The sequence below is a fragment of the Agelaius phoeniceus genome, chromosome 3 (assembly GCF_051311805.1).
Source record: "Agelaius phoeniceus isolate bAgePho1 chromosome 3, bAgePho1.hap1, whole genome shotgun sequence".
Classification (NCBI taxonomy): Eukaryota; Metazoa; Chordata; class Aves; order Passeriformes; family Icteridae; genus Agelaius; species Agelaius phoeniceus.
The window spans coordinates 74,535,114-74,563,016 of NC_135267.1; the positions used below are offsets into that span (position 1 = coordinate 74,535,114).

Below are 27,903 nucleotides of genomic sequence, written 5' to 3' on the forward strand. Positions count from 1 at the left end.
CATGTCAGCAAAGAATCACTGTTTGGACTGCACCCTTTTTCACAAGTTCATTGTTACTCACATGGATAGCGACACTCATTTGAAGACCTCAGCTACAAGACTTGGGGTGGTTTTTCTTCTGTTAGGTGATGTGTGATGAGCATGTCAGGGCTTTAGTCTTCTTTTTTTTTTTTTTTAGTCTTTTGAGATCTGAGTTTGCAGTTACTAGATAATGAGTGTCCACAGGCTAAGTGCAAATGTGTTTGGTCCTTGTGTTTTTAGAGTAAATGCCATTCAGAGTTCAACAAACACCAGCGGGCAATTTGCACTAAGGCTGCCAACATCACTGCTTTTAAGGAAGTAGAGGACACTTTTAGGTAATGTCCGCAGTTGTTGACAGAATGAATGTGCAAGCGATTTCATAGAGAAGAAACTGCATTTCTTCCCTGATTCTTAAAACTCCTCAGATGGAAAGAGTTGTGAGCCCTTGAGTAGCGCATCTTCTAAAATAATTCTCATTAGACTTTTATATTATCCTTAAATGACTTTTTTTCAGTACTTCTTAGCATAAACCTTGCATTGTGATGTTATTTCACCTTTGAGTTCTTTTCTGCTCTCCTGGTAAGGATTTGATGATTTTCTCTCAATGTTAGGTTCTAGCAGTAGTCAGGAAGTGGAGCTGAGACTGAAGAGTCAGTGAAACTTGGAAGTGGTTTGTTAGGAAGTAGCTGGTATGGAAGACCATTGCCTGTGGCATTTGTTGTGATCTCATCGTTCCTTGTGCTTTTCTGTCTCTGTCTTTGTTACTATTTTACAGTTCTATTTTAAGCCACCGTGGTGGCAGCAGGTAACATTTTTTGCAACATCAGACTTCTTGCATTCATAGAGGGACAAGTTTTGTTATGTGTCTTGAAGATACAGAGTACATAGCTGGATGGGGAGAAAACGTGATCTTCAGAGATCTTGTTTTCAGTTCCAAGCAAAATTACAAAGCTTTGCACACTGGAGCTTACTTTTTCCTTTTTTTTTTTTTTTTTTTAATGAGCAAGTTAAATCATCATTACATAAGCTACTATTTTAGTAACAAGGAATAAGGACAAGCAAAATGAAGTAGTAAATGAACCAAGTCTGTATTTTGGGTATTGTGTAGGCTATTTGAATGAGAAACTTGAACTTGTGGCTAACAGTCTTGGATGGGTACATTTATATCTGGGTACATTTATATCTGTGTATTTTTCCTTGGAAAAGGGAGTGGATTCAGGGTGGTAATATGGTGTATCTGATTGATGAGTTTAAATGCATAGTTCAGTTAAAAGAATTTAAAATTGAGTCAAAGTCAACCACTTCTCCTGTTTCAGGCAAAACAGTAGTTAAAACAGCCAGAAGATGATAACCAGCTTCTAGCTTTCTGTGGTTTTTGTTAACATATTCCTAGATTAATTGTTGGGGATTTTTTTTTCTCTTATCTGTACACCATTAAGTATTATTTAGAATCTTTAAACTCTAAAGTAATGACATGTGATGTGGATTTTTTCTCAATATTTTGTACAGTCAAAAGGAAAAAAACCACAGGATGCTTCAGGCACAGCTCCAACAGAAGGAAAGGCAAAGTCAAAAAGCCGTAACACGTACAGACTGGAGCCACGCACTAAAGTTCAGGATGGCTTATTACAAGACAAAGCTCAAGCGATACTAACGGTATAGTATTATTTAAATTACTTGTCTCATTGCAATAGCAGCTTGTCTTGCAGAAATATTTGCAGAACAGTGAATATTGCATAAACTTAAACACACATAAATCTCTGCAGTCTTTTGAGTTTTGCACATGGATATAATGTGAATGTATTCCGTTTTGCAAAGTGCAGAAGGGCCTCTGTGAGGTCACTGCTGAGCGTGTGCTGTTTAGGTGGAGCTGAAGCTTCATAAATTCTTGCATTTTTTAAAATCAAATTGAGCTACAGCGCAGTTCAAAGTACCATAATTCACAAAATGTCCAGTTAGCAAAGGATCATGACATCAAATTTGTGGATTTCTATTAATTCTGCTAATATCACAGGACCTGCATAAAATTACTTGGTATCCTTGACAGTCAGATTGGTACATACGCAAATTGAGCAAATATAAAAGAAAACAATTTGTTGAGGTAATCCACAGGTGTTAGTGGTATTTTGAACAGTTATAACCAGATCTTTTTAATTCTGCTGTCTGGAAGACATATCTTGGGTATTTGGAACAGATACTTGTAGCACTGTTTTCCAGTGAACTGAAGCCAAATAATGAAGAGTACTCTCCTGATTGTTAAATGGAGATTGGCTGGGCATGTGTGTCACCTTTAAAAACAGATAAAACATTTCAGAGTAAAAGTAGTGCATCCTTTGCTGTTTGAGACCATCATCTGTACTGACTATTCAACTCACAAGTTCTTCTCATGTTCTTGTAATGAAAATGACTGTAAAGGATGTTTTTTGCAAAAGACTACTAAGATGAAAACTAAGATCTTTCAAAATTGTTTTTGATAGAATAAACTACAAGAAGCCACATACGATGGAGCTTCTAGTCCCTTCCTGTGTGCTTCAATCTCAGAAGAAATATTAAATGCTGTGAAGGAATTGGACTATGACCGTTATAAGTATGTGGTATCAGTGCTAATTGTGGAAAAGGCAAATCAGGCAATGATTGTAAGCAAACATATTATTTGTTACACCTTTTGAAAATTAAAAACAACTTTTAAAACTGTGTGTTATCTCCTAGATGTTCTTTCACTTTCAGCAGCTTAACTTGTTTGAGGTGGTCCTGAAACTTTTACATTCTTTATGGCTAGTAGTATCCTAGGTGACAATTCAAGGTGCTGCTGTGATTCTGCCTAACTCTCTGAGGGTTGCTATCTTCATGTGTTCAGTAAGTGGTAAACACCCCCAACTGCATATACCTGTCACCCACTTGTTTCTGCTGCCTGCTGTGCCAGTACAATTCCATGAGTTCAGCGAATTTTGTTTTTCTTTGTCCGGTGTACTTGGATCTCCATTTGGGTTCTTGCATTCCATGTGAGATGCTATGCAGTTGTAGTGTGAGGTGTCATGGAAGAGAAGGGTGGCAGGGAACTGCAGGGTGGATGGTCACTGCAGCTGCCACCAGACATGCTCCTGGGACTTCAAATTAACATCAGTCATCTGAACTTCGAACACCTAAAATAAAAGGATTCTAGATTGTGCTGTGTTGGTATATAAGTTTAGTATTCCAACTACCTTGGAGCTCCCATTGGCATTCAGAATGCTTTTATCTGTCTAGTAGAGTGCCAAAGAACACTTCTGCTTTGCAGTGTTCATCATCAATTCTTAAAACCTGATTGAAACCAACTGTGTTCAGTGAGTTACATAAAACATTTGAAGGGTGCAGCTTCAGTACCAAATCCAGTTTTTGCATCTACCTGCTTTTCTGGTGCCATCCCACAGTATGCTGCCTCTTAAGAGGTGTTTTGACTGAGAAGCTGTAGGTGCAAACAGATTAGTGAAGTGGCCCAAGTTAACTTTTTTTCTCCCAAGGAATATGTTTATTTCAGCCATCAATTCACACAGTTTAGTTTTGAAAACAATTTTACCAAAAAGGCTGAGAGCCCAATACATTTACAAGTAGGCTGTAGTAAGCTGGAGGTGGAAGAGTGGGGGATGTGATTTCTTGGTTGTAAATGTTCGCAAAACTGATGTCTGTTCACACTGACATTCAATTGCTTTTGAAGGGGTGCTCTTACTGTATGTTAAATTGTAACAAGTGAACACAAGAGAGAATTGGGTGTTTGGTGCTGAGTTTTTGGATCTATCTGTGTGGGAGCTTTACTGTGAAGCAAGAACATGTATTTAACATTGAATAGGAATTGTTAATTTTATTCAACTTTTGCATTGTTGTTAATAGTTGTAACTCTCCTAAAACGATTAATTAGCATTTAGATAATGCTGGGTATATAGGTTCACTTGTAATTTTTTCTCTTTTATCCCTTTAGGTTGCCAGCAGATGCCTCTGGGATGCTCAAAGAGACACTTGGGTTTCAGCTAAATGTGAAACTGATACATTTATTGCACTGGCTTTGGTAATGGCTTGTTATTACGACTAAAACTCTGAAAGTCGCAGCTGCATTTGTGAATCACAATACATGGTATATTTGAAAATTTTCAAAACATCATTATTTTAGTATTCATGTTTGTCCTATTGGTGTTGGCACACTGAAACTGACGTACATTGGAGATAATTTTGCTCGTTTTTGCTCTGTTTAAAAAAAAAACCAAACAAAACTGCTTTGGAAATGTTTATGGTTGAGTACATATGGGCTTCATCTGTTGTAATGCTCTGCTGTGGAAGTGGGAGCAGCTGGTGAGAGGCCAAACATTGCAAAATTCTGAATGTTGCTTGTCTCTTGAGTGTCTAGGACTGTTCACCAATGCTTATATGCAGTTGCAGGTATCAGTTTTCTTAAAAGCATGCTTTTTGTAAGAAAAGCAGTGTTCATTTTTCATTTTCATAGTTGGTATCTATGATAAAATGCTGGTCTGCCTAGAAACTTGGCTGGAAGGGAAGCTGTGTTTTGCAGTCCTAGAAACTTGTGTACGTTTCCAGCCGTTTGCCTTGAATGAAGTGTAATTTCAGTTATTAGGTTCCCCGGGTCGTAACCTTTGGTTAAGTATTGCCTCGGGTCTGGTTGGTGGACAAATACTGAATTGAGCGAGTTAGGTAACTTTGGTCTGGGGGCTTCTGGTGGCAGTGGCAGAAGGACGATGGGATCAATCTCAAGGCTATTGAGAATTGGTCTGTAACTGGCAGGGGCAGCACTGATTGTATTTTTTTTAACGAGACTCGCAGATCTGTGAGGTGTGTAGACATCAGTTTTTGGATCTGCTGTGCGTGGAAATCTAGCGCTGGTGCCTTTGCCACGTCCATTCTATTGTGTAGAATACAACAAACGCGGACGGGGCGGGGGTGCTTTCCTACGCCCCATGGCCAGCTTGGGTCTGAGCAGCTTTGGAGCCGCGGCCGGGCAAACCTCGAGGGGCGCTGAGCCGCCCGGGCCGCGGGTGGGCGCACACGCGAGGCCGGCGGAGGCCCCGGCCGGGGGCGGCGCCGTGGCTGGGGCGCGGCCGTGCGCTTTGTTCGCCGGCGCGGGGCCGTGCGCGCCCACGGGGCCCGGCTGCGTGCGGGCGGGCGCGCGCGCCGCCCCGGTCCCCGGGACGAGGGTCGTTCCCGTGGCGAGTAGGGAGGGCTGCGCCTCAGCTCCGCCCGCCCGTACTGGCGGGACCGGTACCGGCACCGGGAGGCGGCGCGGCCACGGCGCGCAGCGGGCTCGGCGCGACCACGCAGCGGCGGGGAGCGGCCGCACGCGCCCTCCCTCCGTCGCAGGGGCGAGCGCGCTCGTAGCGGCTCCTCCGAGTGCGCCCCCCGCCCCCCGAACCCCCCTCCTGCGGGGGCTGATGGTTCACAAACGTAGCTCGTCCCCGGCTGACGTTCCCGGAGACGGGAGCCTGCCGGCAGAGCGGAGCACCCGGCCCTGCTGGGTGCCGGCTCCCGCGCTCGGCGCTGACCACCCCGCCGGGGGGATGCTGCCGCTCCGTCCCGCGCTGCTGCCCAAGCGCTACCGCGGCGGCTCGGCTCCGCGCTCGCGGCCGGGCCGCGCGGCTGCCCGAGCGACCGCGGCAGGAGGAGGAGAAGGGCGCGGCGGCGGCGGCAGCACCGGCGGCGACGGATCCCCCGCGCCGGTCCCGCGGGGCGGCCCTGGGTCGATGCGGGTGCCGGTCCGGCGGCGCGGGCCGGGGTCGCCGCGGGCTGCCCGGAGGGGGGCGGAGCAGGAGCCGCCGCGCCCGTGCGCGCGCTGGCCGGTAGGGGCCGCTGCCGCTCCCCGCAGGGCGCGGGGGGGCGGGGCCGGCGGGCGCGGCGCGAGGCCCGGTCGCGCGGCGGCGGCGGCGGCGTCGCTCCTGTTGGCCCAGCCGGCGGCGGCCATGGCGGCCGTGCTGTCCCCGCGCCTCTGCGACAGCGACCCGGCCACGCCCGGCGCGCAGTCCCTCAAGGTGAGAGCGGGTGGCGGCGGCCGCGGAGCTGCGGCGCAACAGCCGCCTCGGCGGGAGGCCTCGCGCGGCCCCCGCGCCTCTCACCCGACCCGCCCGCCCCGGGCTCACCTCACGCCCGCTGGGGGAGCCGGGCGGCGGGCGGCTTTCCGCGCCCTGGGCCGAACTTTGAGCGCGGGTCTGGGGCCGGGTGCCCGGGGCCGTCCTCCTTCCCAAAAGTCCCTCGGCGTGTTCCCGGGGGCGGCGCGGCAGCTGAGTGCTCGCCGCGGCAGCGCCGCAGCCGGGAAAGTTTGGGTCTGACCGAGGGCAGTTCCGCGTTGGCCCTGCCGGCTGCTCCCGCGCATCCCGGGCACCGCGGGCACTTGTGGCGCCAAAGACTCCCGGCGCAGATCGGCAGTCGCCCTTTGAAACACATCTCGAGCTGTTTAGGCTTCTCGATCGCTTATTGAAACAGCGTTACGTCGATCTTGCAGTGACAGACGTACCAGAAGTTTGTAACGTCACCATGTTTCGTAAGGACTAACTAAGCTTTTTACAGAAACATGCGCTTTCAGGGAGAAAGGGACTTTTTTGGACAGTGTTTGATTTTTCATGTAAAGAGAGCCACAGAGCTATCCCTTTTTTTCTATTTTTTAGCAGTAAAGGTGATTGAGCAGCATTGTGCCTTTAGATTGCAGATGTTTTCACTTTATGTAGTAAGTCGTCTGCAACAAACTCGTGTGATTAAACTTCGTGAATTTTTAAGCAAATAAGGAAGCAAGTATGGAAATGGAGCGAACTGACCTCTCTGTGTTATGGACACTCATACTTTGTAACAGTACCGGGTATAATCAATGAAAAATTACAAAGCGAAATGAGAAGCTGATTATCAGGCACTTCCACCAAACTGTCAGGTTGAGATATGTCTTTTAGTGGCGTTTTGAATTCTCTTGGAAGTTTTGGTATACAGCGGGTTGCTTTGGCCCTTTTCAGGTCTTTGTCTAGCAGTTAAAAAGATTTGGAGTGCATTAATATTCTTGTGGGAAGTAGAAGTGAACTACTGATGAGACAGCTGTGTCACAAAATATTCTAATGCAATGTTGGTTTGATTGGGCGCTGCTGCTTCATTCATCTGAGTTCACACAGGGTATTCTCAGCAATACTAAGAAATGGCATTACTGCTAATGTGAGTGGAGATGCTGCATACTGCTTTTTTAATGATGGCTACACTAAGAAAACACAGTTCCATTAAAATTTGCTTTTCAGTTTTTATAACTGTGTGAAAGATGTTTTTGCTCCTCAAAGAGGAAGAAGAATTTGTATAAAGTTGCAGAAAATAAGAAATAAGCCAAAAATCCAGGAGACAAATGCTTTTTGTCTAGGGCCTGTCTTGATTATAACATTGTGAAATGTTGCTTAGTACAAGTAATGTATTCTTTTTTGCTGGAATATTTTTAAATTGATATTCCAAGTCATATGTTAAGTAAAACATACTAGAGTGAAAGACATTAGCAAAGGTAGACCTAATTATCAGTGTTGTCATTTCTAAATAAATAAGTATAGTTGGGCTTGATCCATTTATTTCTGATGGGTTAATTGCTCTTGCTTAAAGTTTTCACAGAAATTAGGAAATTGATTCTGTCACTCTGCTCCACTTTAGAAATTCAATTACTTAAGGAACTGTTTTATTCTTGACTCAACTACTGGTCACGGTAGACAATGCACCTAAAGATTTTTCCTGTCTTTATCTCAGTTATGATCAGACAGGGTTGGTCACTAAATGCTTTGAGATTGCTGATGATGCAGGTAGGAGTTGCACAGCATTATGGGACAACAAAGCAGTGAAAACCAAAAAACACAACATTATCTGAGTTACTGTCTTCTAGATTTCACAGAACTCTTTGTTTTGCTTGGGTCTTTTTTTCCTCCTCTTCATTCTTTATTCCCTTTTGTTATATTGATCACATGAGATCTGAATTGTGACACCTGCCTGAATGTTCCCCTGTAAGAGCCTTGTTCTCTTCTGTATCTGTTGTAATACCAAGTTGGGTTTTTTCTTCTGTACATTTTTTCATCTCAAGTCTTTGCTACTTGCTTGCAATGATATTTTTTGTAAACTGTATACCATTCCTTTTATTTTAACTGTATACCTGTAAACTCCTGTGTTGCTTTCAGTAATATATTCCCTGATTTTGTAAGCATCAGCTCTCAGCAAGGAGTTGGGCTTTTGTTTTGCACTTCCTTTTGGTGTGGAGTGCTAGTCAGGTCAAGTGCCAGAGGTAGTTTACATCAGGAATTATGAACTTGGTGGTCAGAGCTACAGCTCTGTCTATTCAGAACTGTACCTATGCCACAGGTGAGAAGCCACCCAATTCTCCTACTGGGCTACCACGTGTCATGCAGATAGTTTATAACAAAGAATAATTTGTTATGTAGACTGTCCTGTGAGTTAAGACTGTCATAGAATGGCTTACCAGTTCAAGTATATTTGAATTGTGGATTGCCTCGCAATGTTTTTGGTGTTTTACATTATCTTTGGAGTAGTCTAATTTTTTTAATATTTATTTTCATTTCAGGATGACACAGAAGAAAATTCCAATGATGGCAGCCAGCCATCCAAAAGGCGGCGTATGGGCTCAGGGGACAGTTCTCGAAGCTGTGAAACTTCCAGTCAAGACCTTGGGTAATACTGTTTTTTACAATTCCCACTTTTTATTGTAAGTCTGACTTTATTGTTCAGCATGCTTAAGTATTAGCTCTTTAGTCATTACTTGTATATTCTTCATACACCTTTACAAATTGAGGTGATGTCCTATAAATAGCTAGATATCTATTCCTCCCAGCATATTTTAAGGCATTTTATTTTAGAGTGCCACAAAAAGTGTTGCATCTGATTTACAATCAGAAGCACAGTTTACATGTTTTTAAGACATTGCATACTTGAATGAATTTTGACTCTGTAGTAGTTGCTTTTCCTGGTGTCCTCTCCATTATGATGGATATCAGTTTCTTCAGATTCTGTCCCTTAGCATGTTGATAAATGGAGATTTAGAGAAATATAATTGAGCTTGGGTACAACAGAGTGACTTTTGAAATGGGTTAACAGGATGCATTGTTTTAAAGTGCTTGTCCAACTTTGTAGTTACCGTTCATTGGCATATAAATGGGAATTACTGAATTTCTAGGGAGGTAAGTAGTATTATTAAGGATTGTTGTGATTTGTTGTAACATTGTTCTTATGTTTAGGTATAGTTATTTTCCTGCTGAAAATTTGATAGAATACAAATGGCCACCTGATGAAACAGGAGAATACTATATGCTTCAGGAACAAGTCAGTGAATATTTGGGTGTGACTTCCTTTAAAAGAAAATATCCAGGTATTTATTTTTAAAGTCTTTCTTCTAAAAATTTGAATTCTTAAACAGTTTGGATGTAGTCTCTGCTTCTTTGGTTATAGGGTGAGCTAACGGTTAAAAAAAGACCCAGGAAAAGTAGACCTGGATTAATTATACTTGTACTTCATATTTTCATTACTGGAAATATAATGTGTCCACTGGTTTTCAAAGTAATATAAGATTTTGTGGTATTGCCATTGAAAATTTGCAAACAAGTCTGATTTGAGGCTTAGATCAACAAGTTCTGTTTGAAAACTGCTGTCAATTTTATTTTTAGTGATTTGTTGATGATTTCTTACTATAACTGGATCTCTGTTCTGTTTCCTGAATTGTAGCAACATTCCTACACTGTGGAAAAATATTTAAAAATATGTTTGTGGAGACTGTAGTATTTGAGCCTCTGTTATCCAGAATTGTCAAATCTGGCTCTTTGTTGGGGAATTTATTTTTAAAAGTTATGGTAAAAGAAAAAATACTGCACTTTCAGTGCTTGGTAAAATTTTCTGTATCTGAACTTATACATCAGGTTTCTTTAGTTTTTATGTAAATCATAACTGTAGAGAGGGTCTTGACCTACTATAAGTCAAGAAAATTTATCATGTCCCTACATTGTTTGTTAAATTTAAAATTAATTTATGAAGTTGTCATGTTTCTTGAAATAGCAGTGTAATACAGGCTCTAGCTGCCTGGAAACAAAACTGTTGAAATACTTTGACAGTGTTTATGGGGGAGTTTCAGTTACTGCACCCATTTTTATTTCTTTTTTTTTTTGGTTATTTTTTTGAGATTTAGAAAGGCGAGATTTATCTCACAAGGAGAAACTCTACCTCAGAGAACTAAATGTTATCACAGAGACTCAATGCACACTAGGTAAGAAAACAAATTGTTAGACTTCTTATTACAGTATAAAAAGTAAATTTAGGCACTGAAAAAGGGGTTCAGTTTGGTAGAGAAGAATTGCATCCCTCTCAAGTGGAAACATAAATTCTGAAATTAAAACTGGTTTATTTTTGGCTTAGTAAATTGGCCATGTTGTATCAATATTCCAGATTCATTATTAACAAATATATTTTGGATCTATTCTAATTACTTAGAGGGGATTTTTCTATATTCTAAATTAACTTTTCGAGTCTTTTTCTCTTAGAAAAGAGCCGACCATAATAGTGTGGTCTCATATATATACATTATATGTGCATAAATGCATGGTGGTATATATGTATATATTGCATATATATGTACAGAGTGTCTTTATATATGTTAGTCTTATTTTGCTGGATTGCATTGGAGGCCTGCAGACATCAGTGTATCTTAAATGGCTCAGCTTCTATGTTAGAAATTAGAAGAGTGTATTTTAAGGCAATTGAATATATTGGAAATGGATTGATCTAATTTCTGAGGCTTTTATTGAAAGGGCTTTTTTCTTACTTTTCTTACTCTTACTCTTTTCTTACTCTTCTGATATATGTGATTCGGACATGCAGAGTTTAAATTATGGTGCCATGGGTTTTTTTCTGTGTATCATGGGTCTGTGGAAATGTGATGTTATTTTATATGCTAACAATCTTTAGTATACCACCTTTATTTCTCACCTGTGAGCTATTTTTTAACTTAACTATGCATAAGAGAACTGTATCTAATTTTTATATATAGAGGTAAAATGTTATGTTCTGCTTCACCTATCCAATAGAGATGTGTGCTAACTACCCCTGTTTTTAAAATTATAGTTATAATCAGTGGTAATGACATAAATCTTTCCATGCTATTGTCCATGTCTGGAGATTAGTTGTGTTGGAACCTTCAGGGGAGGAGATCTGCATTGTAGCTACAAACTGAGGCATTCTGACTTCTGAGCATGAAATGCTTTAATTGGGAGTCAAGAGTCTGTGTGCAGTTTGCTGCTCTAAATTGCTCTCCTAACAATTCTTCCCTGATTTGTATAGAGACTTTATGTGAACCTCCTAATTTCAGTAAAGGTTCTGCAGGGTAGTGAAACTTCAGCAGCACTGGAAGCTGAAACTAACAGTATGCAAGATCCCATCTAGAACAAAGGTTCTGCCTCACCGGTGAGTTTAAGTAGGTGATTGAGTCAGTGTGAAGGGGTCTGTTGCTGTAAGTAATGATACAAGCCTTGGGTACAAGCAAACTCCCAGTCAGCCTTGAAAGCTAAATGGCACAAGTTTGCTGCTACTTGAGAAGGAAAAGCATTGTGCACAGCAGGTTGTTGTCTTCAGCTACTCAAAAACTTTGAGTTGGTCATTGTGAGATATAAATAACCTGTCGTTACTTTTGCCAGATAGCATCATTATTACTTTATTTATTTTAGGTCTAACAGCTTTGCGTAGTGATGAAGTAATTGATCTCATGATTAAAGAATACCCTGCCAAACATGCTGAGTATTCTGTTATACTGCAAGAGAAAGAACGACAGCGAATAACAGATCATTACAAAGAGTATTCTGTAAGTAATTGCCACTTAAGTGAACCAAATCTGCAGTGGGAGTGTGAGAAAAGGTTCTTCTCTAACTGATAGTGAAATGTATGTGAATTAATATATAATTGTTCTTATTCCAGCAAATGCAGCAGCAGAACACACAGAAAGTAGAAGCCAGTAAAGTTCCAGAATATATTAAAAAAGCTGCCAAGAAAGCTGCAGAATTCAACAGCAATTTAAACCGAGAGCGGATGGAGGAAAGAAGAGCCTATTTTGATTTACAGACACATGTAGGTAGATTTAAATTTCTTACCAATTGTGAGGAAGGAGCTCCTTGTTTGTTTTAGTGAAGTTTGTTTTGTTACCATTTTAGCTATTTTTGGGGGGGTGGTTAGTGGGCAATGCTGCTAAAAATAATAATCTAAATATATTTAACCTGCAGACTTCTTAAACTTGAAAATACTTGTCTCAGAAAGCTCTGAAAATCTCAGAGTTACTTTGTTATCATGTCTTTATTCTGATAGTAGTAGCATAAAACTAAGACCATTGTTTATTCATATAAATGGCTAATTCTTCTTTTGAATACCTCCAAAATTTTGCCTGACAATACCTGAAGTAAAAAAGAAAACTATTTTACACATAAAAGTGTGCTTGTCAATATTATGCCCTTGTTTTTTGTTACTTGTTTTATTATTTTTGTATTGCATATGTTACATGCCTCTGTGCTTGATTAAAAAAAAAATCTGTCATTTTGAAGCAGTGCTGTTCTGCTTCTATAGAGGCAGTAAAGCAAAAATTTTCTCTGCAAATTGTTACATGGCAGACAATTATGGAAAGTTTTCCTTTTTCTGGTATTGACCGTGTTAGAGACAAGATAGTGGATGATTACTTCTATAGCCTTCTAAGAGAAGGAAGGCTTATTGTGTAAGCTTCTCCTTTCCATTGTATTATGTATTTATACATTAACAGATATTTTTTATAGTACAGTCTGGTTTCAGAATTAGATGGCACGTTCTTTCTACTCTAAAACAATTTGGAACAACATTGATAATTCTTGCTAAAGATGCCAGTCACAAAGGTTAATGTTTACTGTTTCAATTGCTAGATTTTAATTTCAGTTTTATTTTTCATAGTGTACTGTTTAGAGGGGTTTTACCTAATCTTTGTTCAATCCACTAGATACTTAGTGATTGGATTTAATCCATGATACTGTTTTGGGATCTCTTAGAATTTTAATGCATTGAGTTTCTCATGGGAGAACTCAGGTAGCTGTTTCAATTCAGTAAAACTGGCAAGTTAAAATAATACTTGGAGGAGTATTTGGTGAGGAAGGCTCAACTGTTTGTATGTGAAACAAAAATGTCATTGCTTTATATTAAACAATGCAGATTATCCAGGTGCCTCAAGGAAAATACAAAGTCTTGCCTACAGAGAGAACAAAGGTTAGTCCTTATCCAGTGGCTCTCATACCCGGCCAGTTCCAGGAGTACTACAAAAGGTATTTTAAAAGCATTCCAGCTGCCAATTCTGTAGCACTGATCTCTTTTGTCTCCATCTAGCAGGTGGAAAACATTTCACTGTCTTTGCATTAAGGTTTCAAATTAATTTTAGTTTTAGACACTTGATAGTCTTCAAAGATGCATAGTGTGACAGCTGTTGTTAAGAAAACAGTACTGACTTCAAGAGCACTGTTCTGCTGATATATTGCAGTGCCTGAGATTTAGCCTGCTCAGGTATTTCCCATGGTAAAAAGGGACATTGATTTCACTCCTGCCACTCTCCTGTTTACTTATCATCTGCCTCTGCATGTGCTAAAATTAATTTTTTGTATCAAAGTGTTGTTTTGCTGGCTTCTGATCACAAGTCTTGCTGTTCCCTTTTGAATTTTTAGAAACTCTTTTTAAAAAAGTTTGGTCTTATGGTTTAAGTTTGATGTTGGATTTGTAAGTGAGAGAGAAAGACATTGCAAACTTTACATTTCATGAAAAATGTGTTACTTATGTGTTGTTGACATAAATTTAAGATTTTACTAGCAGTGTGCTACCATTGAACAGATCTGTACAGATTTGACGATTTTGCTGAAGTCTTCCTATTGCACAGTAGAGATGGTATTCATGCTATATGTGCTTGGTTTTCTGTAGAGAAGCTCTTTGTCTGCATGTGCCTTGCTCCTTCCAGTGTTAATACAGCCCACCCCAAATTTGCATGTTACAGGATGTTCCTGAAGGACTTCAATTTTATTAAATCAATTGAATTAAAATTACTTCATGTTATGTTTATTTTGCAATTGTAAGCTTCTAGTGAAACTGCTTTTCCATCTCAGTGAAGGACGTGACCTTTCATAATATGCAGCAAAATAGTATCCTGTTCCTTACAATGCTTGTTCTCAGCAGTAAGAGGACTTCCACTTTTTTCTTAGTCTTTAATGTTAAAAAGAAAAAGGATGGATTATGTATGTTGAGCTGTATCTGGCTATAAGCAGTGAGATTGCACCTGTACATTCATCTGAAACTACATTTTCTTGTTTTCTTGCATTTTTTTGTTCTTAATAATCAGCTATACATCTCTATTGTTTACTTTGCTTTGGACATGTTTGTGTGCCCTGGGTTAGAATTGTATACGTTATGGGGCACAGTACATGGATAAAAAAAGTGTATGGTCCCTTGGGCATAGGAACATGGATTGGGTAAAATTGCAAATTGTGTTCTATGAATATCTGCTCTACAAAGAAGACAAGTAGTATATGTGGCATCGTGTTTGGGAGGAGAAATTAGTGTTGTTTCCTTTGTTTTCAGAACCGCATGTTTTTATGTGCCTTCCTGAAAAAAAGGAGACTGTTATTAAAGCCCCTACATACTGTGTAACTTAATACTTATGCATAAAGTACACATGAATGAATGCATTTTATTTATTTAACTTCAGATACTCTCCAGATGAACTTCGTTACTTGCCGTTAAACACAGCCCTTTATGAACCTCCTTTGGATCCGGAGCTGCTGACGCTGGACAGTGATGGAGATTCAGATGATGCAGAGGAAGGGCGAGGTGATGAAAAAAGGAAAACCAAAGGCAATTCGGTGAGACAAATTGAAAGTATTCTTGAACAAAAAAATTCTTTTCCTTGACTTTTGTTAGTTTAATTAGTTTCTTAGAATCTTTTAACATTTGCAAAATGAAGGGAAGACCTTTTTTAGTACTTCTGTTTATTTCATAACATTGTTCTCCATTGCTTTTTGGTTTTGGTCCATTTTCAGAGTAAATTGAACAAATATTTTAGGCCTTTTCTTCGTTTTTTAAAATTTTCTTTTGTTTGTTTTGTTTTGTTTTGTTTAAAAAAATTTTGAAGAAACTTCCCAATGCAGCTCTTCATTATAGCCTTTTTCCCAAGGGGAAGTTGCTGGCATTTCTGAGGAGAATGAATATTATAGTTCCGGTCACAGTATATTTTGCTGTTGGAAGTCCCACAGAATCTGTCCCCAAAGCAAAGGCATTAATAACCTCATAACTTTTTTTTCTGTGATGTGGAAGCAGCAAGTACTGAGTATAGAAACAGTAACTGAATTCCAATTTAAAAAGAAGGTAAAAAACATTGTGGTTTTTTTACTTTACAATACATCTTTTAAAAGATATTTATGTTCTCTCCACTTATGCAAATGCAAAATTAACTGCTAGCTGAAACTTAAGGGAAACTTTCACATACATACCTTGATAGTGCTTTAAATGCTCAAGAGCCAGCTGAGTACACCTGAACCATTGGTGTATTGGTGCAGTTTGTATGTTGGGGACAATCTCTTTCCAGAAGTTTAACCCTGCTTTTAACAGCAGTGGAATTTCACAGTGCATTTAGCAATTTCTAGCATGATTGATGAACATGTTTGATGGTGGATATGTACAAGTCTAAATTTTGTCATGTAAGCATTTATCTTCTTTGAATTTTGTAAGAAACTTATAATTGAAGAAAGGAAGAGGTCAGCTTGTAGGTTAACAAAAAGGGAGAGAGGTGTTTAACACACCGTTTCTGCTTGCATTTTTTTGAGACAAAATCATAGAAACATAGCATGCTGAATGTCAACTCAAGTTTTCAGTTTAATCACACTCCAGCTTTTTTACAGTTGGTCATTTGGTCTTTAACCATTTTTCCCCAGTTTCCTTTTTCATTTAATTCCGTTCTCATTAATGGTAAAGAAAAGTAACTGGACCAAGCACGCTATCCTTCTGATTTTTCACAGAGGCTCAGAAATTTTTTTTGTGACAGAATGCAGAAGGAAAAATGTCCCTGAGTTTGAATAGTGTAGAGAAGTGTGGAAGATTGATAATCAGATTCCTGTGAAGTGGTTTTGGCTGTGGGAGCAGGGGTTCTTGGATAGTTAATCATTGAGGGGGACATATAGTTCAGAAAAAAAACAGAGGTGGGACATGGTCAGATTTGGAGTATCTCCCATTTGTCAGATCTCCCTGGTGAGTGCCACAATACACTTTATAACTTCTCCTTTTTCACGCCTCCCCCTACTCCTTTGTTGGAGTTGGTAGCAGTTTTCTCTTCTGTAGTGTTTTAGTGGGTCTGACCTAAAGAACCCTTCCCCTGAAATATTGGTGAAACCTACCATTTCTTGTTGCCACATAGTTCAGTCTGCTTTTGTGTTACACTCTACCATTTGCTCTGTGTCTGTTTTGTCTGTTTTGATTTTAGGTCCTAGGGCACAGGCTGATTACTATTGTGTTTTTACAGAGTGTGTTTTAATGTAGGGCACCATTGTTATTTGGCCTCTTGGGTTTTATTGTAATAAATGTGAGTAATCACACTGCTTCCTTCTGGAGCTTTTTGGAAGCCTTTCTTAACACTTTTCTGACAAAAGTCTTGTGCTGCTGCTCTTAATTATGCCTACATTGATCTCTCACCATCTTTGAACCTCTTCCCCTCTTTCTTGCCTCCTTATTCCTCAAAAAAAAAAAAAAAAGAAGCTTTTACTGCAAAATAAATTCTGTTGTTTGGTTCTGTATTAAATATGGAAGTGTGTTTTGCCATTGATGGCATTCTTCTGCTGCAGTCCAAATTAAATACTTAGATTGCTCCTGGTGAAAACAGTAGGTGAGGGTGGCAGAAAAAAACCTTCACATGTTTAATTCATGGCAGTCCTTGTATGCTTTAAATGCATGACAAGGGCACTTTTAACTTTTTGCTGGCCCTTTACGTTGTAAACAGCATATTGCATTTAGTTGATTTCTTGCTGATTTCTAATGAAAACACTTCAGAGAATTATACTGTTGTGCTCCCCACAGTGGTACCAAGACCAACTGCAAAAACATGACTGCTGATGTAGTCTCTTAAACCAGAAAAAAACCAAATGATAAATGTTGTGAACAAAGGTGTTCTAGATTGTGATAAACCCCATGCTTTTGCAGAAGGAATGACATACCCTTCTCTTACCTTAGTTGACTCTAAGGGGCATAGGAAAGACTTGTCTGTCTATCCAAAAAAAAAAAAAATATAGCTATGGTATTTTTATTATAGGACAATTCGTCTGGCAATGTATCTGAAGGTGATTGCGCCACAGACAACCAGGAGGATTCTTTTCAGGGAAGACAAAAAACAAGAGACAAAAGTGCTACTCCAAGAAAAGATGGTTCCAAACGTTCTGTATTACCCAAATCAGTTCCTGGGTACAAGGTCGAAGAAAAAAGCCCCTGACTGAATTTTACTCACCAGCTTCTTCCTGAAGTATTTGATTTTTTTAATAATATGGAACTTCTGCTTGCTGTACTTCACTAGCTGTTCTCCTGTTGTGTGCTCCATCTGTTTGCTTCCTTATTTCCTTTTTGCTTATATTTCGCGTGGGGCTTTTCTTTACCCTAGCTGTACAGTGGCCTCCTATTGGGTTAACTTCTTAGATTCATAGCAATAATGCTAGAAAAATCCATTGTGGATTTATCATTGGAACTCAACATCTTTCTGTCTGCTTTAACATAGCAGTCAGAAATATGTGCCAGTTTGAAGCTACCACTCACTGTCCGTTACTTTTTTTCCTATTTTGTATGGCAGCATACCAAGAGATCAGTCCTATAAAGTGCAGCGGTATGGCTGAGCATATTGTTACAACATTAATTTTAAATACAGCCTTTTATCCTGCAATATTATGATGGATAGGATGGAAGGCAAAAAGCTTATTACAGTTGTATAGGCCACACTATGTAACCCCTGTAATAGTATTTGGAAAATAGCTTTTTATGTAGTTCATACTATGTAGTAACATTTGTGGGCAATATGCTTTTATCTAAACTAGAAACTTAAAGAGGATGTTAAGACATTTCAGCTATCACACAGTGATTGCCGAACCTAAGACCCCAGTCTTCAGTGTTTCTCTATAATAATTTCAAGAATTATGATAAAAATACTTTTCAGAAGAAGTGGGAATTGACATGCATTGTTTATATGTTACTGTTCTGCATACTGAGAGAGGATCTGAATAAACTGTAACACATTTAAAGCAGGTAGTTGTCTAGTCCTGTTCCACTGAGAGGAATGAGAATTTTCCATTGACTTAAGTGGGAGCAGGAATAGATCCATAAAAAAGGAAAACACTAAGTTAAGATCAGGTTGAGTGTTTACCCGTGAGGATTGCTTATTGATAGTTATGGGACAGGGAACATTTTTTGTCAGTGACAAGTTTGTACATACTGAGAATCTGTCTCAGCAAAAGTGAGCTGTTGATGGCTTGCATTTTATGTTTATAAATATTTACTATCTGTGTTTACCAAGTTAATAGTAAATAAACTATAACTTACAATAAGAAGCTAATTTCCAGCAACAATTGGACAGCTTTGATAAATTTCCTCTACATACAGTATCTGTACAAATTCATAACAGACAGCAAGCTCCAGTTGCTTTTTCTGTTTTCAGGAACTTATTAAGAAATGCGTGAACTGTGTAGATTTAGAATGTGATTACCACATATATATATTTTTTTATATGTAACTTTGCAAGAAGTTGTAGACATAGAATGCATTTCAGTATTCCCATGAACATGAAATCCAAAGATGAAGGCTGAAATTTTTCTTTAGCTTTGTTTAACTTGACATTAGAAATTGTGTGCCACTAGTTTACAGAAGCTTCACTTAGCTGCGAGATGCCCAAGTGTTTGACTAGTTGAATCTATTTAATGGCCTTATGAATGCATAGAGAGAGAACTAGTGGAGCTGAGCTTTGGTTTGAACTTAAAATTGTAGAAGAGCGGTAGTAGTATACAGCACTGCATTTTGAGAATGGATTCCCACAGCAATTGCTTACTGTGATTCTGTCAGTAACAAGGTCTTAGTTACAGTGCCTCATCTTTACAATGTCAGCATACATTGCCTGCATCAACCTGTTGTTAAGTCAGGGGTGGTGGTGATGTGTTAGGAGGGTGAGAGGATTGGCTTTCTTGTTTGTGGGAACGTTTGAAATACTGCAATAAGACAAATTACATGAGCTGTTTTAACAAGACAGAATGATTCTTGTTTGTGAGTCTATGAAAACATCAGATAACAATATACCTACCATATGTGCCTGCATGTTAAGGCACTTTGAGCCGAAGGCTTAACTGACTCAAAATGTTTTCCCTGTGAAATGTTTATAATACTTTTGTTCTATATTGTTCTCTAATATTGGACTATTTTTGTAGGACACTAATCTTTTGGTTACATGTAGTTAAAATTGAGGGATAATTGCTATGGCATCAGCGTATATATGTATAGCCACGTTATGAGTATTACAGGATTCCATACATTTCCACTGAGTTATTTTCAAATAATAGAAATACTGTATTTTATATGGAGTCTTTTTTATTGTCAGTTCTTTAACAAAGAACGATTAGCATGTGTTTTACATTTTGTCATGTTACAAGTAGTGAGTCTGTTGCTGCAGGACTGACTGCTACAATTGCACACACAGGGTACTGTTAAAAGTACAAAAGATTTTTTTGCACATAAAACTGAAATGTATTGAGTATCTTTATGTTGCAACACTTCTGTTTTGGGTCACTGTATATGAAAATGTAATGCTTCGCATTCAGAATAGGATGTTACAAAAAGGGTGTAGTTGGAAAGCTTACTTTAAGAGCTGCAGCACAGCAGCATGGAAGTGAAAACCTACACATCACAGTCATCATTTTGACCCTGCATTCATTTTCTCTCATATCTTATCCCAGTAAGATGGGGATATTGAAAGCAAAATTTACTCCTAATGAGATGGGATATTGTGACTTCCCCTTTGGAATTGACAGATTTTTTAATAGCATTTCTAAAAGCCATTTATGGTGATAGAATGGAACTGGATTAAAATGTGAATAGTCTTGATTTTTTAAAATTTTTGTTGTTTCTGTAAAAATACTTCCATACTGTTGGAACTTCATTCTTAAAAGGCTGTGATTCTCACCCCCCCTTAATATACACAGTTTCTAATGAATACAGGTTAGTGAACTAAGTCTAGATGGAAGCATTGTTAATAAATGCATCTGTAGCAATGTCTACCTTGAGAGTTATGTGTATCAGAATGTGAACTGCACACACCTGTAACACTTGGATGTGTCCAAAAAGCAGCTCGCTTTGGCTGGAGTATTGGGAAGTGTGCTGATGTATATTAAAGGCAGTAAAATACAAATCTGTAACAAGCCAGAAGTCTGATTAGAAAAGTTTGCTTGCTATTCTGGAAAGGCTTGGTTTCTTATATTACAATACAATTTAAACATAGCTTAAACAATGGAAGGGTAAATGCTGCCACACTGACAAGGTTTAAGCATGTGCCACTTTTGTTGGGAGGAGCAGGGTATAAAGGTATACATGTAGGACACGTAGTATAGTTAACAGTAAAAGAGTTTATGCGTGGTTTTCCTTCCATTATATTTATTATTTTGTAGAGATGTTTGTGTGTTAGACTTCTTTTACTGTTTATTATTATATTTATGTATAAAACAGGTTGACTTTGCTTTTTTAAAATAAATAAGCAAAAAAATGTCTATGAATGCCTCTGTCATCTTTTGAAGGAAGTTACCTATAAACATTTGGTGTGGTATTTTGCTTTCTTGAATAAAACTCCTTAGACTGAACAATTTGATGCAGGCTGTAGCCATGTTTTGACATGAAAAGTACATTGAAAACTTCAGAAAACTTAAAGCAATGCATCCTGATTTTAGAAATTAGTCAAGATACTAATTACCTTGCTAGGTGCTGTCAAAAACTGGCTGGGGAAATAAACACACTTAAAGATAAGTTGTATTGCAAAAGATCTTTGTAACTTTTTTTATTTATTTATTGTGTTTTCACTTTTTAAATTTGTTTTAAAATTAAACCATATTCTTCTCCCCACGAGTGATTGGTAGTTGACTGGGAGTCTTCTTACTGACAAGCTGTTTAGAGCCTTTAGCTCCCTCTGCTAGTTGGGTCTTGGCAGCAACATTGTTTTTAAAAACTGGTGCTAGTCAGTTTAACATCAGTGAGTACTACATTAATTGTAGACTACATTTCTCACTGAGTTCATTATGCAGCAGTCAAAGCTCAACAATGTAACTACTGCCGTGTTTCTGAAATTCAGAATGCTTTAATTCTTCCTAAGGCCTCATCAGGATGACACTCTGGTTGTATCTAGGAAGTTGATGTACAGAATACCTAGGCAGATGTTTCACATGTTAACAGCCTACTATTTCTCTTACCCTTTAAACGGATCTCATGGACCCAGACACACTCTGGATGATAACTTAGAAAAATTATAAATGTAAAAATCTCTAGTCAAATACAAGGCTTTTGTTTCTTAAATTATTATGACTGGATACAAGAAGGAATGATAAAAGGAATACAGCCCTGTACAGCATAGCTAACCATATAATTTGAAACTGCAGATAGGAAAAAAATCAAGTTTATTGTTTTTATAATTAATTTTCGATATGTAGGGACAAATGTAATGCAAAAAAACCCCTATATATTTCCTTCATATACAGAAAATCCACACAGAAGTTCATAAAGAGTATTCTATATTGGAAGAATCTTCCTGAAATTTTTCACCCTGTGTCACATTTAGTTTACCATAAGGAGAATGTTAGCTGATGAATTAATAGGAAGAGGCAAGTACATGCTTTTGATCCAATTGGATTTACATAAAACTCACTATGTATAACAAATGGAAAATTTTATATAGTTTAATCTATGTTTTTTTTCAGTGCTGCTGCTTGTCAGTAATTGTCACGTGTTTCAGGGTTCACACATCCTGACAGATAGTTTATAGATTTTAATAGTTAAGGAGATAGATGACATTTCCTGTTGAATCTGTAAATTCTTCTGGAATGAATTTATAGCCCTCTTCTACCCTTCCAGCCAAAGGTCATTCCAAATGCTATATGTGGAATTTGTCTGAAGGGTAAGGAGTCCAACAAGAAAGGAAAACCTGAAGCTCTTATACATTGCTCCCAGTGTGACAACAGTGGTGAGTATCTACATCCACTAAGTCGATTCCTAAGGATCCAGATCTGTTTGTGGACATATTTAGTGTACTCCATGTGTAGCAGGAGTTCAGTTGCCTTTTCTGTCCTTTGTTATGACCCCATCTCTCTTTCATGTTCTCTGTGCTCACACTGTGGGATCTCACCAGGAGGTGACCTAAGCTTCATGTTTGGTAAAAGCAAGCAGTCTAACTAATTTTAAATTTCATTTCAGGCATAAAAATAATAATGCTGGTTTTAATCTAGGCCACCCTTCTTGCCTTGATATGACCCCGGAGCTTGTTGCTATGATTAAGACTTACCCTTGGCAATGTATGGAGTGTAAAACGTGCATTATATGTGGGCAGCCTCACCATGAAGAAGAAATGATGTTCTGTGATGTATGTGACCGTGGTTATCACACTTTTTGTGTGGGGCTTGATGCTATCCCTTCAGGTAATAAAGTAAGAGTTACTTGTTCCCTTCCCTCTTCCTCTCGAGTCCTGGGCTCATTCTCAGAATTAATACATGAACTAATGAATTAATACATATTCTTTTGAAAGAATAGTTTAAAACAAGTGTCAAGAGTAAGAGTAAGAAACAGTATAGGAAAACATTCACACTATAGGACTTGATTTTTTTACTAAGCTTTATTTCTGTATATTTGGTTGTGCACAGTTAAACCTCGCATTTCCTGTGCAGGAAATATAATTGGCTTTTACAGCATAACCCAAACAGGCTCGCTCAGAACTATGTTTTTTTTCCATTTCAACAGAATACTGACAAGAATTACCTCTTTTCATTGAAGAAACCTGTAAAAGAAACTGTATTGCTGCATATTGCTAGAGCATAGCTTTCACATTAATTGTGCTGTTTTAGCTTCTAAATGAAATAGTTATCTCAATTTAATATTTGTAAATATCTCTTTAAACCCTTTCATTCACTTTTTAATTCTTAAACATCAAAACTGCAACAGAACTACCTCCATAGGTAGGCAGGCAAGCCAGTAGCTTTAAATTGCCAAGTCACTCATATCATGTGGCCAACTCAGGGCAGTAGAAGGAAAATACAGGTGGTACTGTTGCTTTACATATAGTTCTACGTCCATGGTAAGTTCATGAATATGTATTCAGTGGCAGTGACAGTATTCCCTGGACAGTACTTAAAACACTGTACTGCCCCATTTTGGGAAGGACTGCAGCTAGTTGTCTATTGTACAGGTTCTGTGGCTGATTTCATTTTGAGGCTGACCTAAGAATATAATCAAAATAGATTATATGTCTACAAAACTACAAAATTACCAAAGCAGCCATTGATTCCAGCTGTTGTAATAAAAAGTTAAATGCTTCCCCAGCTGCCATTGATTTCTGCTCTGAGTAACTTCACAACCTTGAACTGTAGTCATTCACCTGGAAATATGACTGGCAAACTCGAGCACTGTTTGTAAAACTCTTACCTAATAGCCACCTCCTTGGAGTCCTGGCACTTCTTGAGGTCCATGAAGATTGGTGTAGCCAGTGGTTACACATAATAGTGTGCAAAGGAGTGTGAATTGTGTATGCTGCCTTATAGAAAGGACGCTTAATTTTAAAAGCATTTGTTGTTCGCATTAAAGGAAATACTGCAAATAGATAAGCACCTAACAGAATGGTGAAGGGCTGCCTAAATAGGTAAGAGAGTAACAAACTTAGTTTCCCAATAATTGATAACTTTCTTTTCTTAGGTCGCTGGATTTGTGATTGTTGTCAGAAAGACCCTCCTGTACCCAGAAGAGGAGGAAGAAGGGGGAAAAACAGCAAGGAGGGCTAAGAAAGCCCTAAAAACTTGCTGTCCAAAACTTAACTGCACAAATTAAAGTGATACTCTGGTGCTATTTAATCAACCACTCTATAAGAGGAGCAATACCACTTTTTTTTTTCTTTTTACTAAATAAACTTTGTCTATATAGTGATTTTTTGTGATACAAGTCACTACTGTCCTGTCAGGTGTTGAGAGAGGCAAGCCAAATTACTACTCAAAAAGGAGAAGTTTTTCAGTAATGAAATTTAAATTATACATGCATTTGTATAAAATAATAGCAACATACTCGTTTATTTCAGTGCACTTATCAGTAAGCCCTGTGAAAAGAAAATTACAGAGCAATTTAATGTACTTTATTTGCATAGCAACTGGTTATTCTGAAATACTCAACCAAAGCAAAAAGTATTCCTGGTAAAAGTAACTTCTAAGGAAGAGTAGGCATGAGATGACCTTCTTAACAACATACTGCAAAAATCTTTGAGCAGAAATTTTCTGTGCAAGCTAATGACTTATTCATAAATATGTGCTTGGAAAAAAATCAGTCACAAAAAGCTATCAAGGGAAGTGTAAGAAAGCACCTCTCAAGTTTGAGATACCTGTATGCTGTGTTGTTTTTAATGAGACGAAAATGTCATATTGACACGTAACAACAGCTGAAGGCTCCCTCTCCCTGCAGTAATAGCAAAGAAGCAACATGCACTTGATTCAGGTCATGAATTTGTAGTGGTGATGAGTGACTGGACCAACCTCTGTTTGACAGATGGCTGATGTGATGTAGAGCACACGCAGTCAGAATACAGACCATCTATTCCCTTGGGTGATTGATTGTTTTCTCCTTCTTTCACCCTAAGCTCCTCAACTTCATGAATACACTCAAACACGTTGCTGATCAGTTTTACTAGAGATGCTTGCTCAGAAAAGAAGCAGGTTTTATTTTTAAATATGCTCTAAATTGAGAGGGGGACTGAAGTGCAGTAGTTTATTCATTTTTCTTTATAAAAAACAATAGAAAATACTGAATTGGAATTGATTTTCCTAAGCACCTATTTTAAGTGAATTTAACAAGATCCCAACTATACATTCATTTTTAAGCCCTGATCTCCGAAGAGCACTGCAAATACTGTCCTGGCTGCTCATTTTACATATTGGGGAGGATTTACAATATAAAATTAAATATGGCTTTTTCTCCCCACTTCCTTTCTGGTTTTGGAAATGTAACCTAAATATCTCTTCAGGAAACATAGTGAGTATTAAGTATAACAGCAAGTCATTCATACCAATTTCACAGGATGAAGTGTGACTTAAGTCCAGTGTGTATCAATTTAAAAAAGGATTTCAAGTATTAATTTCAAGATTCCAATAAGTATAGTCCAGAAAACAGACTCCTCATCCTGAGATTCATCTTCTGTAGACTGTGAGTATTTCTGGTTTGCCTCCATCTCCTCAGGGTTGTAAGAAGCCTCACCAAACGGGTACTGTACGACTGTTCGATCGTAGTACACCTTCATTTCAAACTCGCTCTCCAGGTGAGAGGGGTGCCCGTAAATCCCTATTCCCACAGGGCGGCGGAAGTGTGCAGGCACGTGGACGATGTCCTGGCCACAAGTCACAGACTGTAACTCGTACTCGTCAAAGCTGGGGTGCAGTGTCACATCTGACACGTACAAGTCTGCGTCACCTTTTAAACTCTGCATCTGAAGAACGATCTTTCCCTCGTGATTTAGTCTCAAATAGCTGTAGTTTCCTGCTCCAATCTGACCTTGGACAACATGAAGAAGAATCCATTCCTCTGGTACGTCCTCTTCTTCAAAGGCACTTAACACAAATAGTACTTGAGCTGTCACAAATACTGTCAGGATTCTTCTCCAGTGTGTTGCCATGGTCTTCAGTTGTATTTGGATTCTTCCTGTGTCCGTGTTCTACCTTATGAATATAAAGCAAAATTCAGATTTTAGTATATTCCCTTCTTGGAAGTAATCTATTTTTTTAATTTGATAATTCTTAAAAATCCTCTCTAGTCCATACAAATTTAACTTTTGTGTTCATTAACTTGTATTTTTTAATAGTCACAGAAACCATGTTAACATTCAGAACTTGGTCAGAATAAAATGACTTACATTTTCAAAAGTTAAACAGAAATTAATCAAGCCAGTATTCTTTCAACAGAACTGACATAGAGACTTTAGTTTCATTCTACCTGCATGCAGGCCAAACTTGACAGATACCCAGGAGGGATGAAACCCAATAATGATTTTAGCTTCACTTTAAAAAAACAAACAAACAATTAAGGAGAGGAAGGCTTTTGCATGCTTGAAGATGCTTAACTTTATATGAGGTGCTTAAGGCATCCTATTTGTTCTCCATCCTCATCCTCTCAACTTCAAAAGACAGTAAAGGTGCAAATCTGGATGTAGACTTGAAGTAGTAGGCATTCCAGCTTGCATTGGGATGGAGTTAGAAATAAATTATCTAATAAGGTAATACATTAATTCATGATCTTGATGTATGGCTTGTTTCTAGAACCAAATTTGGCACACCTTCCATGAAAAAAATGCATTTACTTTCAGGAAGGTTTTGTTACAATATAGATTCTCAGCTCTTTACAGCACTTGGGTGCAAAAGATAAAGCTGAAGGTACCAGGAGAAGGGGAAAATGGAAAGGACTGCTGCAAGATCAAAGCTCTTACAGGCTATTCCCTCCCTCCTTGCTGCACGCTCCCAGTCAAGCACCCTGAGCAGCCTGCCACACTCCAGCCCTTTGAACAGCTGCACTAAGTCTCTGTGTGCAAAGCAGCAACTTCCAAACCTTGCTGAAGGCTTCCAAAGCATGCAGCTGACTGAATTTGACATGCAAATCACAGGAGCCACAAGCCTGAACAACTTCGTTTAAGAGGAAGGTTCTCATCCCCTAATTCCTTCCATAAGGACTACAATTATCTGAAACCAGAAAGCTGCCTGTAACTCCTTTTGTACCCTGCTAGCACCAAAACAAACTTCATTACTTCCACTGAGATGTCACTTAAATGTTAGAAGTTCTACAACTGAACGGATCCAGGGCAGAAAAAATTAGAAAAAAATACCCAACTGTTTCTGTAGTTTGACGTTTTCTGTCCCAGAGGCCTCTCTACTGCAAGGTCACAATTCTGCAAAGACAGCATAAAAGAACGAGGTGCAGCATGTGCTGAACCTGCCAGACTGACAGAACTGCCTCAACAACCACAGGAAAAAAACAGTCTTTTGTCTCGACCGTAGGAGGGAGCTGACTCTGTCACTTGTCCATCGAAGTAGTGATGAAAAAGCCGAGCGGAGCCACAGGAGGAGCTCCACATCTGACCAGAAAATAATTAAAGTTATCTAGGAAAGAACGAAAGCGTCGTGACGCTGGCACAGCGCTCAGGAGGAGAAGCGATTCCAAGAGACCTTGGACAGAGCCACGAACGAGGAGTTCTGCCCACCCCGGTTCGCCCCCGCCTCTCCGCGGGCGGGACGCCCGCCGGGGGCGGCGGCGGCGGCTCCGGGACAAGCGGGCCGCTCCCGCCGGGTGGCCGCGTCGGGCCGGCGTCGCCCCGCTGGCCAGGGGCTGGGGCTCGGCTCACCTCCGACCTGCCGCGGGGCTCCGGCTCCGGCAAGGCCGCAGCTACGGCGAGGAAGAGCAGCGGGGACTCACGGACGTGCGGCAGCGCAGCGCGGCCGGGGCGCCGCGGGAAAGCCCCTCCCCGGGGCGGGCCCCGGAGCAGTGCGGCGGCCGAGAGGAGGCCGGCGCCGAGGAGCCGGCACGCAGGGCGGAACGGCGCTCCCCCTGCGCGCCCCGGGAGCCGCTCGGTGCGCC

The 27,903-nt window shown here is 39.6% G+C and overlaps 3 protein-coding genes across 9 annotated transcripts in view; 1 reads left to right on the top strand and 2 right to left on the bottom strand.

Annotated features, from left to right (window-relative positions):
- ERMARD (ER membrane associated RNA degradation) overlaps positions 1-6,462 on the bottom strand; it is a 38,078-nt gene extending 31,616 nt beyond the window's left edge. Inside the window, exon 1 of the mRNA XM_077175617.1 lies at positions 6,138-6,462. The gene's annotated coding sequence lies outside the window, so the exon portion shown is untranslated. The remainder of the gene's footprint in view (positions 1-6,137) is intronic.
- Positions 5,022-24,225, top strand: PHF10 (PHD finger protein 10). Of its 5 annotated transcripts, none has more exons than XM_054630695.2 (12): positions 5,022-6,029; positions 8,582-8,688; positions 9,252-9,382; positions 10,193-10,270; positions 11,724-11,857; positions 11,971-12,120; positions 13,219-13,328; positions 14,753-14,906; positions 17,342-17,497; positions 22,171-22,279; positions 22,542-22,730; positions 23,998-24,225. In XM_054630695.2, the coding sequence occupies exons 1-12, from the start codon at positions 5,436-5,438 to the stop codon at positions 24,081-24,083; spliced, it is 1,998 nt and encodes a 665-aa protein (XP_054486670.2). In that variant the 5' UTR covers positions 5,022-5,435; the 3' UTR covers positions 24,084-24,225. The 5 variants fall into 5 exon arrangements, with proteins under 5 accessions (XP_054486670.2, XP_054486664.2, XP_077031733.1 ...); XM_054630694.2 differs by having other exon boundaries at positions 5,406-6,029; positions 10,187-10,270; XM_054630689.2 differs by lacking the exon at positions 17,342-17,497 and having other exon boundaries at positions 5,400-6,029; positions 10,187-10,270.
- Positions 22,906-27,808, bottom strand: C3H6orf120 (chromosome 3 C6orf120 homolog). Of its 3 annotated transcripts, XM_054630696.2 has the most exons (3): positions 27,671-27,801; positions 27,160-27,217; positions 22,906-25,997 (listed from the first exon to the last, which is right to left on the bottom strand). In XM_054630696.2, exon 3 carries the CDS (start codon positions 25,952-25,954, stop codon positions 25,397-25,399), a length of 558 nt encoding a protein of 185 aa, XP_054486671.1. In that variant the 5' UTR covers positions 25,955-25,997; positions 27,160-27,217; positions 27,671-27,801; the 3' UTR covers positions 22,906-25,396. The 3 variants fall into 3 exon arrangements, with proteins under 3 accessions (XP_054486671.1, XP_054486672.1, XP_054486673.1); XM_054630697.2 differs by lacking the exon at positions 27,160-27,217 and having other exon boundaries at positions 27,671-27,808; XM_054630698.2 differs by lacking the exon at positions 27,671-27,801 and having other exon boundaries at positions 22,906-25,993; positions 27,155-27,419.
- Between the last annotated feature and the right edge of the window lie 95 nt (positions 27,809-27,903).

Coding starts and splice junctions, on each gene's coding strand:
- PHF10 (XM_054630694.2), top strand. CDS start 5,436: ATGGTTCACAAACGTAGCTCGTCCCCGGCTGACGTTCCCGGAGACGGG. Junction 17,498..22,170: donor AATCAGTTCCTGGGTACAAG/GTCGAAGAAAAA, acceptor CTACCCTTCCAG/CCAAAGGTCATTCCAAATGC. Junction 22,731..23,997: donor GCTTGATGCTATCCCTTCAG/GTAATAAAGTAA, acceptor TTCTTTTCTTAG/GTCGCTGGATTTGTGATTGT.
- C3H6orf120 (XM_054630698.2), bottom strand. CDS start 27,232: ATGCTGTCTTTGCAGAATTGTGACCTTGCAGTAGAGAGGCCTCTGGGA. Junction 25,994..27,154: donor CAAACTACAGAAACAGTTGG/GTATTTTTTTCT, acceptor TTCATAAGGTAG/AACACGGACACAGGAAGAAT.